At 38.7% G+C, this 13,031-nt stretch overlaps 1 protein-coding gene across 1 annotated transcript in view; it reads left to right on the top strand.

The window, feature by feature from the left end:
* The first annotated feature begins 2,355 nt into the window (after positions 1-2,355).
* The window catches only part of LOC105380483 (partitioning defective 3 homolog), a 51,167-nt gene continuing 40,491 nt past the window's right edge, over positions 2,356-13,031 (top strand). Inside the window, exon 1 of the mRNA XM_048623366.1 lies at positions 2,356-2,636. Coding sequence (XP_048479323.1) covers positions 2,517-2,636 — 120 coding nt within the window. The 5' untranslated portion in view covers positions 2,356-2,516. The remainder of the gene's footprint in view (positions 2,637-13,031) is intronic.

The following is a 13,031-nucleotide window of genomic DNA, read 5'->3' as shown; positions in this document are numbered from 1 at the left end:
AATTTGATTAGCTTTTACTCTTCACAGCATTAGGCTGTCTGTTATTATTATGTTGTGTTGAATCAAAACGTAACAGCCAAGAATACATGATACAAGTGGTGGCGCGGTTCCTGTAGTGGCTGTAGTTTTTGTTGTACCTGGCAGTTAAATACACAAAATAAGTTACATGTGGGAGTAGGAAGGAATTGACAGATTCACGATTAGGGTGGAATTACATAATTTATTTATACTTACCTACCTACTTTACGAGTTTTACGACACAAGAGACAAGAGTCGGACAATAAGGTAACTATAAACTTATCTAATAGGAGCCAGACCATAAAGTATAGTCCTTCAACGGCCAAAAAAGTCGCGTTCCAAGTATGATGTGACGATTATTGGACATTATCTTGCAGATCACATAGTGTCGGCTGTGGTGCGTGCACGCATACTAATGTGAAACAGTCAAGCTCAAATGAATACAGTCGTGAGAAGTCAGAAAATAACCGAGTGTGTGACTAGCTTATAAAATAATAGTTTTTTTAAACGGTCTTGTAGATTTGAAAAATCATAGGAATTATAGCAAAAAACTTGATTCTGCGCCTGTTAAAATATAAAGTACCTACTTATAATGTATAGGTAGTAATGGAACCTAGAACATGCAGGTACTTATGTATAACTAAGCCAAATCGCAGTAAGTATGTGATGTTTTTATTGCAACACGCTGTAAAAGTTGAATGAATACCGGAATCTTGCTACAGCGCGTAATAGATTTACACCTATGTAGGTACTTGAATACCTAGATTTACACCTAGTAAGTACTTCATAGACATTTTTATACATAGATATGGACTTCATGTAATGACCGCTATGTTCTTATATATGTATTGTTTCTTTATTTTTTATCTGCAGCCTTTCAACTACCTACTCAATAATAGAAATAGAAGGCGGGCATTTATAATGCAATTTGTCGGGAAAAAACCTAAACTTTGTTTAAATAGTAAATTAGGAAACATGTTTTGAAAAATAATCAGGCACAGCACAGGTTGTCCCATGCTGTTTGTTGGCATGGCAACATTGATTAATCCCTATTCAGCATAACAGCCCATACCTGCCTACCTGAGTACAACTAGTTAGGTACCTGTATCTACCCTCGACTCCATCAGCTGAGCACCTTCCCGTTTATTTACTTTTAAAATATTTGATAGCATCAGCGTTCACCCGAGTCCGCGTTGTTCTATGTTGGTTGGCATCTTTAGTAAATCGCTGTATACCTAGATTACCTAGTAGGTATATAATCTAAATTATGTAGACTACACTACACCATAAGTGTACTTAGTGCCACGAATAAAAATCATTTTAATCCATATTTCGCATTTTGTGAGGTAGGTAGGTATAAAACCTAGTACTTAAGCGTTTGGGTTTCTCGCAATACTTACATGAGTCAGCCAGTTATCAAGACTGGTTTCATTCAAAATACGGTGAGTTGGTTGGTATTAGGGCATGCAATACCGCAATACCGGTATTCGTAATACCGGGATCCCGTACAAAATTCCCGCTTTTTTCAATACCGGTATTGAAAGTTAATACCGGTATTGAAGTAATACCGGAATCGGACTTTTTTAGGCTATAAATAAAGCGATTAAGATTTAGTTAGCCTTGTGTGTGTATATACTGTGAAAGCGCACTTGTTCCCAACCGTGTAATGCAGTTTTCGGCTGCTAGAAATCTACTGTTGACCATGCGTAAACCGGCACCGGATGTAAAAAAATAGTTTATTCTAAAATTTAAACTCTAAAACTGATTTCTCGTAAAAATCTACAACAAAATACAGAATATGATTGCATTTTCTTGTTTTATTTTGATGTATACGACCTTTAAACACAGTATATGCCATTTATTACAAGGAAGTCTAATACCGGTATTAATACCGGGATCCCGGTATTGAGTTGTAATACCGGAACTCAATACCGGTATTGAAAATTATTCCGGTATTGTATGCCCTAGTTGGTATGTTGTAGTGGCTAGAGCGGCGCGGGGCTGCGGCCGGGCCCGGGGCTCCGGCCCGCTCGCAGCTGCCTGATGCCCGCGTGACGCCGCCGACGATTGGTCGCCAGGAACCGGTCGCCCCCCGCGCCGCCCGCCGCCGCCGCTCCCCTCCACAACACAAACGAATTCCTCACCTCATCGCGACCGTTGCTGTCGGTGGAGCGAGCGTGTTTCGCGCCCGTATTCCGCGTAATCTTATCGAAATGCGCTGTAAATGGAATACTATATTCTTGATATCGTATTTGTGTGAATTAAAGTAGATCAGTGTCGAATGGCCGAGTGTGTAGGCAGAAAGTCGCGCGTACTCGAGCTATAATAAAATATGAAAGCGGACGAACGGCCCAGTGTTTTTGTACTTTTTGTTTCATCAGTGGTTTGTGAGCGACTTCGCAGCAGGCTATTTACCATGTGCGTGAGGTAGTGTTGTGCTCCTATTAGTTTGTGGACAAACTAATATGCTAGCGGTGATACAGTGAGTGGATAGTGCCATGAAGGTGACGGTGTGCTTCGGCTCGGTGCGAGTGCTGGTGCCGTGCGGCGCGGGGGACCTGCTGGTCAGGGACCTCGTCCGGGAAGCCACTCTCCGCTACAAGAAGGCCACTGGGCAGGTGAGTCTACGTTTGGTTTATTTATTGAATTCACGTCCATCCTAGTCTAAGCTCACCAAGCGAACTCCGTGAGTTAACCAAGAACTCGTGTAAAGGTTCCTATACGGACGGTTAACGAACTGTCACCTTTCAAACTGACCCAGTGAGCTAGCGTTATGTCATGTCTATTGGGTTCGAAATGCGCTGACTGGTGTAGGTTAGGTACTTAGTACTTGCCTATTATACCCAATTAAACACGTCATTAGTAGGTTACTTGGTAGGTACATTGTAGACAGTCTAATAGCTATAATAACTTTTCCCGCATAATTTTATATCTACGCATAAGTTGGTTTTGGTCCCTAACATAAATGTAAATCTGGGCTGGGTAGGTAGATATTTCTATCGCAGATAATCTAGGTAATACCTACCTACCCTATCCATAGCCACTATTACTTTATGTAGGTAGGCAAGTACCTAGGTACCTAGACATGCAGGATAGGTTAGATGCGTTGCTGTGTTGGTAACTATACTTCCCAGCAGGTAGTAGGGAATTCCTACTAGTAATAGTCTGTATGTGCCTAAGTTAAACATATAAAATGAGCACAGTCGGTCTTTGATATTTCAGTTCAGACTGTGCAGTGTGCACGCCATAATAATGGCAGAATAATAGAATGTCAGGTTTTGCCCCACACAGGAAATGGTCTCATAGCCTGCCATGGTCTAACGTGCGAAATTGCGATGCGAATGCTTGATGATCACTTCTGTGCTCGAATGTTTTGCAACGATCTAGGTTGGTAGGTACCTGTCTGTCCTGTTTTTGCATAATAACCATTACACTTTATGGAATGTTGATGTTGGTATGAATCCGTCAACGCGCATCGCTTTCCATCCACACTATACCTACATTATACTAAACTAAGTCTGGTGCAAATAAACCTGCCCCCGCTCAGTGTGACAATGCTACTTGACTTTGCCACAAACTATCTAAATTATGTACCTATTCTTTTAATTCTGAAGGATTCGGAACTTCCATGATACGTGAGGACACGAGTCCCGGCCCAACTCTACTGCTAATATGTACCGATAGCGATACAAACAGAACTTGTAAGTTCGATACCTCACCTCACGCTATTCTACCTATAGAGTTACAGTCAGTATAGACCAGCAAGAGGTGTAGGCAGCGGACGACCTCGCCCGTCACTCGAAGGCAGCTCTCCGACAGCTCACCCGAGTCGATATGGTGCACGGCACGAGGCTACACCGAGGTGCAAAGCTTCCAGGGTGCTTACATAGAGAATCGGGTTCCCTAACCCGAACCTGATTATGTAAAAGCGCTCAACGGAGCATTTCCCGGAATTTTAAACCTGTCAGTAAATACAGGGAACCCGATTATCTATGTACCTAAGCATAAGCACCCTAAAGTCATATTTGTTCCCTAGTTTTTTTCAGCACTAATGGAGTATTGCCAAGGGTTTTTTTAACGCCAAGCAAAGCATTTGCTGGTTAGGTGGTGGTAATGCTACGAATAAATAATTAAATTAGGTATAAGTTTCTCGTGCTCCTTGAATGGAGGAAGTTGGGGTTGGTAGGCGTACTTCGTTACGGTTATTCGGATAGACCTACAGTACAGTACAGGTATTTTGCAAGTGAATTATTACTTTATTTTATTAGGTACTTGTAGTAATTAACAAAATAGAAAATATCTATTTTTGAAAATAAGTAGGTACCTAAATAGCTACCTACCTAACTCCTTTGAACACGGCAGTGATTTCATGATTTGATGAATGAAGATGGACAGTTCGGACATATTTAATAGCGTGCACAACAATTATCATTGACGCTGATTTCTTCATGTCGGAACACTTTACATTCCATTGCTTCAACGCCATGAATTATGGATTAGGAGCAAATAGTCTACAACTACATAATACATAATGGATTATTTTATTTGCCATTCGTTGTGGAAATATTTGATACTTACTTGGGATTTGAGTAGGTGCATTGCATAATACCTACATATTAAAGTACATACCTACTAGCTAGATCAACACCGACAGGTCTAAATAACGATTTGTGTGTTAGTGTTTCTGCTTGATTGGGCATTGCGTTTATTATGCAATCAAAAGGTATTCTATACCCAACAACCGGTAAAAGAGAACTTATCCGCTTCAATGCAATCACAAAAACATGAAAAAAATAACATAAAGTAAATTTTAAAGTTCCAGGTATTTTATTTAAAAAAAGGAATCTTTTTTTTCAAAAGTTCTCTTTGTTTCGTCACGTGTGGGTACTCAATTTAGTTCGTGGTAAAACCTGTTAACGACTTCAGAAAACTGTCTAAAATCGCCAAAACAATGGTGCCGTTGTGAAGGGCAGAAGCTGGCGGGTACACACTAGGTATACAGGTATCGCTGCGGGTTGGCAGCGTCCACATATCCGGACATCTATAGTGTCTCGAGTTCGAGTCCAGTTACATATTACATACATATCTCGGGACCGGTTCCTGCCAAAATGACACGATGCATACCTATTCAAATTGATATTAGGATGCTGAAGCCTACATTGCTTTGTATTCTCCATAGAGATATACGTTTGCCCACTACAACCTCATACTTATACCTTTAATTATAATATTATTTACATAGTTTTCATTACTAAAACCACATGCCACGTAGTTACGGTAGGTATAGATTTTAAAATTATAGGCAACGTTAATTAACTAAATATTTTCTATGTTACTCGCTGCACGTGATACCTATAATACTAGATAACGTATCGCCATATTATAAGAACAAAAAGCCGTTGCTCTTAACAACAAGTGGTTTCCCAAAGCGCCATATGTTCGGTTTCCTGTCAAGTGGGCTAGGGGTCGAGAATCTTTTGTCCGGATATTTTTTTTGGAATCGCTAAGATTTCAGACTTAATGGTCTTCACGTGTTCAATCTTAATATGCATGTCATGTATATTGTTTTGCCACTAAGGAATCTTAAATGTGCAACGAAATCTGCCTAGAGTTGCAAATCAATGATTAATGTAAAATCAGTCATTCCATTTGACTTTGCAGCAAAGGCCGCAGCTTTTTATCGTTGCAAGAAATTTTTTGGCACATTCACACCTATCTATCTTAAGGAAGAAGTCAAATTTTAAGAACACAAATGCTTTAAAACATTACAGAAGGCAATACCAGAAGCTAACGTTTCAACCAGTGTTGTATCTCATAAAAGAATATCGGAGGTTGCCCTAGTTGTTAACGACCCTATAACTGTTCTTATAGTACCACGAAGTCATTAAGCTATGTACAAACGGACACAAACTCCTTTTATGATCAACAAGTGAAGACTCTGACCTATAGGAAATGCCTCAGTAGCTGATCGACTAATCCATCCAGCAGCTGTTGGATCATTGGATTAGTTCGTGCGTTGAAGGTCTTCTGATCTCTGACTCTTTGATTCATCATTTCATTTAGCGTGATCAGTATTTGTAAGTGCGTCCATTTAGTTATATATATGTGCTTGTCTTAAATGACCGGTTAATACATAGGTACTGCTCAATGCCTAAAAAATATTAGGTGAATTAGTTCATATTACTTTTTGGTGCTTTGACTACCTATTGAAATATTAAACATCTTCTCAGATTTCCTTGTTAATTAAACCAAATAATTGACAAATAATTCGTCGTTGTCTATCAACTTCTGTGGTCACTGCCGGGGCTGCGTGGCCAACATTTCGCGTGTTCCCCTCACACACTACAATGCCAAGTTACCGAGCATTTTATAGTCTTTATGTCAATTATATTACTCAGTGTTGGATGGAATGCGTACATAAACCACGACTGAGTATGCGTAGGCGCAGTCGTCGGAGTTCCTGTTTGTACCTTCGGGTAATATTCGTTAGTGACGGTTATAGTTTAACAATGATAATTCAGACGGTGAAATTACAGGAATGTTCACGGGCCGTTTGCCATTCGGACATTAGGAACTTAAAATCACTTTAATTCATATGTAAAAAAATCTAACAATCGTTAAATTTATTACATTTGTTGTTTAATCATCTCAAAATATTAGAGCCTTTTGTCAATTTTATCAAATCACTTTTCTTGATTTAATCTGTTCCTAATGTGGTCCAAATGCGAAATGGTCCACCTTTGTGCGTCTAACTAGAGACAGGTCATACATCCTCGTCGCTGTACCGACAGTTGACTCATGCGCGCGCGCACGTGCACATTGTCTCATGCCCAATTATGTGACAGATCGTCTGAGAACTGGAAGTTTCAAATTTCTTCGTTACCATAAGTAAATGAGGTAAGGATATGATGTGCTCATTCGATAGTTAGGAAGAAAAATTATAGCATATTCTAGGATCGATTAAACCCAAACGATAATAAAATATAATCACCTGTAATTTTTAGTGTATTCAGAGAAAATACTCACTTAGGTATATTCGGTAAGAATTGAGAATGACTCAAATACATGTTTCATTGTTGATTAGTTTTCTGCACATTTACCTTAAACTCGTATCGTACCTATGAGTCATATAGGTACCTACATACGCAGACCAGGGTATGTCCTGTTTGGCACTGATGCTAAACTTATCCTTATAAAAATAATAAGTACATACCTAAATTATGTCGAAAAATATCTAGGCAGGATTAATAATAATTACAAGCCTTTTTAAAGTCTTTTCAAACAATTCTAAACCAGGCCCATAGACTAAACTTAATTTTGTAGTCGTAGTGCCTACTTAATCAAGTACTTAACCATATTTATCAAATTTATGAACTATACTTGAGATAGTTTAATTGGTTTATTTAAAACTGTTATTTATTATGTGTACGTATGCTAACTCAGGTAAAGACTTTCTAACCCTACAATTAAAAAAAATACGATTGAAAAATATACTTAATTACTTACTAAAAAAAATATATTTTACGACTGTTCGGCGACTGTCTCATGAGGTTTAGTTTAGAGAGCATCATTTGTGCGATGTGCTTCAGCAAGTTTATGTAATTATATTTCGGTGACGCACGACGACATGGGATGTGAACCAAAACTCGTTAATTTGCCAAGTTTAAAACAATAGGCCATAGAATATAATAGATTATACCAAATCTCCATTTCGTTCGACCTCTAAACAAAACAGAACTATTGCGTATAAACTAAAAATAACACTACATTAAAGTTTGACGGAAAATATTACTTGATGTGTATCGGACCTACATTTTAGCAGCAACACACTGCCACGTTACCTTAAATTGTCTATGAATCGTCAACACAAACACAGTCCATCTGGAGATTATCTATCTCACTACGGTGCTGGTTTTTTCGACAATCGACATAATGCAGGTACTTCTCCCAGTGGATAAATAATTACTCCAACGAACTCTCCTACCTACGGAATGCTGGCTACCTGCGCCTGCGCTAGAACACAATCAAATAAAAATAGTCCAAAATAGACAGCGCGGGAACCGGCTGCTGCCCGTGGTTCTATTTCCCCAACATCCCCTCTCATGCAACTTGTTAAAAAAGATTACCTCATTTTGTAAATTAAAAAAAAAAACATTATAATAGGTAGGTATAGTACAGCCATATTTTTTTATTTTACACATGTTAAAAATATATATTCTATATAAATAGGTAATATGCAGGTTTGTTTGGTATACCTTGTTTCTAGACATTTACGACTTCGATAATCATACAACTACTATTGCTACGCAATTTTATTACTTACATTTCTAGCTCAAGTGAAGTAGCAAAACCACGTTAAACTTGATTGAACGTTACATAAAAAGTTGTCACAGGATATGCGTTCTCTATGGCCGCGAGCAAAGAGGTCCGAACTACCTACTTGGAGTCCGAACCATTCGAACGAGGTTGGAGTTTGATTGCTAGTTGGAGTAGTTGGTCAACTGGATCTGCAACTTTGTTAATCTTTCCGAAGACGCGTCGTCATGCTAGTTGTGTGATACTTTACTTTCGTCGCGTGATCCACTCGGAATAAAATTGGTCTCATTTGGTTCTTGACTCTTGACATACCAGTTTGTGTCATCCTCAGACAAAATTGGTGAGTGGTAACCTGCTGAATGAAGGAGGGGAGAACCCATAATTATGTTGCCCTAGAAATTGTCAATATTAACCCTGTTTTAGTCTTGGAACAAACTTGTTTTTGTTACAAATTAAATTTGTCGTTTCGTCGAACTCTGTTCTACTACGTTTGGCAGGCGGGTTGGAGATTGGAGACCCAAAAGGAAACGTTTGTAAACATGTATGAATCATCTTATATATTTTTATTAGAAATGAAGAAATAATTTAAATCGGGCTTAAGGTAGGTCTTGACTCTTGAAACACGCGTGGGCACCGCGTGTACGCGTAGCCCACATACACATATTTGCTTCAACCTTCGCCAAATTAGTTAGATAATTTGGATTTATTACTGGTACTGTAATGTTTGCCTTGTATGCCACTTTCCAACATTGTTATAGTGGCTTTAATGGTTGTTTTTGAGGTTGTACTCTTAATTGGTATTCCGAATACATGGAATTATCATAAAAATACCGTCTAGTCTACGTCTTGAGTAGTCTTGACGTTTCGTTTCTTGGTCCGAAGTTACGTTTTATAGCGTTATCTTAATTATTTATTTATAAGGATTAAGGGATGACGCAACTTCAATATATTTCTTAAATTTTAATCAGGTACATAATAAATAAAGATAATATTCATGCTCGAGCGATTTATTATTTAATCCGTCCCGATAATGGTGTACTTATAGAACTACCTTGAGATAACATTCTCCTATGAACTTGTTGGGCACGAGGAAACAAAAACCGGGGAATTATTATTAAACAATCGTACCTGGGAACGTTTACGATTCCAGAACAAAAACACCAGAGAAACAATGTGAAATTGTACCCGCCATTGTGTAAACTTACTCCGACTCGCTCCTAACTGCGAATCTGGGACTAAAATATAGCATTTCAGCAAGTATAATATACAAATTGTGAAATTGTGAATACAAATATATGTAGTAGTTACTGTTCTTGAGCTGGAGGTATAATATGAAAGCAGTAATCAGTAAACTATGATACTTACAAAACCTACTTACGACTTCATTATTACGTAGGTAACTCACTATGTTGTAAATTACAGCTCATTCCATTGCCAACCTTTAACAAGACGCAAATCTACTATTTATCACCAAATTAGAATGCAGTTCTCCTATTGGTCCAGTTTTCATTTGCATACCAGACTGGCTCGGCTGCATGATGCAAATTTAATTGACATTATCTTGTTGCCCGACGAAGGCTGCATTAGCCGGTCCTGCTTGCTTGGCTTCTATCACCATCCGCTGTTTATATGGCTTCTCTTTAAGCTTAGTTTCCAAGATTTCTAATGACCCTAGCGCTTGCGTTATAAACGTACAACGTATCTCCTTACTACGACGTAGTGCCCTGACCTATCAGTTCCTGCACTACAGTTTAGCATGCGGGAAAAGGGCGAAGGCATAGACACATTGCTTATCTAATCATGAATAGGTATACGTACGTACGAAAGGTACATTGTTCATGAAAGTAATCCACCGCACGCCATTTTGGTCATGCAGGTCCTAAACTAACAAAATATGAAATACGGAAAAAGACAACCAATAAATTATCGCTGACAGAATTAAAGAGGCCAAAAATATTGTGATAACCGGAGGAATCAATTTGCCGAGTTCGATATTAATGCGACTAGAATTTTATCAGTCAGTTCAGTACAGGTTCGATTGTCCCATTTAACGTGACCGATAACGCAGCACTTGTTGTGCTCAATAAAAATATGCCATGTGAATTTTATTATTATAACTTCTGCTATACCTATTTATGATGCTTTCATTCCATCTAGTGTAGAATCATATTATTGCTTCCGTGTTTGTAAGACCTTGAAATTCACGGTCGCTGGCTCACTGGTTCACCAGGGTACCAGAGTATCGTATTCTAAGCTATGTTTTGTAGGCCGTAAATGATCCATCCGAATAACAACACAGAATACGAATTTCATAAAAGTTCAGGAGGGATTTTGCCATAGCCTTGAGAGGGCTACTGCTGGAGATACCTCCGGTGCACATCCGAATATACTTCTATTTGCATCTGCGGTGAGCGTGCGGTGGCAACACTCTCATTTTCTCCCACGAGCCGTCAACGGTCACCCTCGGCTGGCCACCCCAGTTGAAATAATTGCACACCGGGAATTGGTGCAATCACCCACCTACTTGCGGCCGGGTCGACTGTTTCCGCTCGAGCTATAGCAACAAAGAAAGTGGTTTCGCTCCAAGCCGCCATTTGCATTCTTAGAGGATGATGGATGACCAGTCTGGCTGTCTATCCACACGTTTCGCCATGAGCGCTAATGTTCAAGTTGATTGACGGAAAGTCTTGACAGACCAAAGTCAGCTTTTGTTCAGATAGTTGCGACCTCTCGAAAAAGTTGAGTAATTGAGTAAAGGTATTTTATGTTGAAAGGAGATCAAGTAATTACCTGCTTATTTACATTACAGTTGGTATCATAGTTACATTACAGTTGGTTTTAGTTCTCTAATGAGCGCCATTTGATAATGCCTGATCGCCTATTTCTGAAGGGATTTGTTTAGCTGTGTAACGTATTTTGCTGTTACTATTCTATTTTATATTGGTCTATCAAGTTCAACAAGAGTATTGGTTTATTTCGCGTGCCCTTTGTTCAGCCTGGCACCTTTCACCGAGCCGTTTTTGCAAAATTGCCGGTTTCCCGCAAGCGATGAGAACTAATAATGAGGCAGTGGAGGTCAAATCTTACACAATCGAAGTGTAAAACAAACTGCTTCAGAACAGAACCCTTTATACATTAACGAGTGCATGACCTTGATCCGGGATACGTAAAAGACCTTAAAGGGTCAAAAGCTCATGATCGGATAAGACCAAGATCCAAAAATTATGATTAAAATTTTAATACAAAATGATACTGATTTCAAGGTTGGCAACTCAGTTTAGAAAATGAAAAGGTCATCCCTGCAGATTGCTAATGTGGCAAGGCAACCGACGACGTGGGTCGATGACCTTAGTGCGGTAATCAATGACCCCGAGATCCTCAAATATTTATTATGTGGTATTGTAAAATGACTAAGAACTTTTCAAAACGTAGAATATAAGAGCGTGATTGATGTAGTGTACCTATGAATGATGTCCATGAATGACTACCACGGTTTATTAGTCAATTCATTAAAAAAACTTAATCAGTCCATGATTAGAAACTTGTACGAAAGTTTACGGAACCCAAGACAAGCTGAGTCATTAAATTTCTCTCTGGCTTATTGTTGTGAGGTAGTCGCTGTGTCTGTGTGTCCGTCGACATCAGATATCGACTCCCACACTCGATCACTTGACATTTAAACCCTGTTGATTCTATTGTGACTAAGTACTGCGGTTATCTCGTAGACCACCGCAGGTCCTTAATTATTCCTGATTCTGTAGAATGTAAACCACAGTTTAGTTTAGAACACAATAGTGTACAATAGTACAATGTACACTGATATTTAACTAAGTACCCCTAAACTTCCTAACCATGCATGGGCCAGTCTGCCAGCCACAGCCAGGCCCCCTGCATCATCAAAAATCTAAACATGATATGTATTGAAAAAATATTATTAATTTCATTTATCTATCTTCCGCCCATAAGTCTTAGGATCAAACTGGCGCTGTTGTGGCACATATATCTTTTTCTGACTGTACATCACCTGCGGAAATCTATGTGAAGTAGAAAGAAAGGTATTCAACCATCTTCAAGTGGAACCTTTTATTGTATTCAATATCTGTCGCAAGCAAAAACACAGTCAAAGATATTTTGTGAAAGTGCATTACTGGTAGAAATGCTACGCGTTACGCTTGTTTTCTTTTTATATCGGTATTGATGTGTTCATTGTCGGAACCGATGGGAACTTCTACGTTGTGAGATCCCAGTGATGTGTTCACAAACAACGAACAGGGGAGTCTATAGCTGCTCGTATTGTGAAAATTAACGTAATTCAGTGCAATTACGACTTGGTAACTGTTCATAACTCCTGGGTGAGAGATCTTTGTTATCAATGAAAGAAGAAGCAAACCGTTACTCTAGGTAGGTACAGCCTTTGATGAGAGAAATTATTATTTTATGTTTTTTCATTTGCTATACTTTTACTATACTAACCAGTAGGTATTAGATCCTACACAAATAAACGCAAACCATTTATGATTTTACTCACCATTGCATTAAATCACAACTTTTAATGTTTTTGTTCTACTGAAAACCACATGCAATATAAAATCGATATTCTTTTCGCTATCTGACAACTGTAAAAGGCTTTGTCCGGAGTCATAGAAAGTTATTCTAGGGGACTTTAGCAAAGCTTAACAATAATTATTAAGTTTGTT

Source organism: Plutella xylostella, chromosome 10, assembly GCF_932276165.1.
Source record: "Plutella xylostella chromosome 10, ilPluXylo3.1, whole genome shotgun sequence".
Taxonomy (NCBI): Eukaryota; Metazoa; Arthropoda; class Insecta; order Lepidoptera; family Plutellidae; genus Plutella; species Plutella xylostella.
The sequence above is the reverse complement of the archived record's forward strand: the minus strand, read 5'-3'. Positions and strand labels throughout refer to the sequence as shown.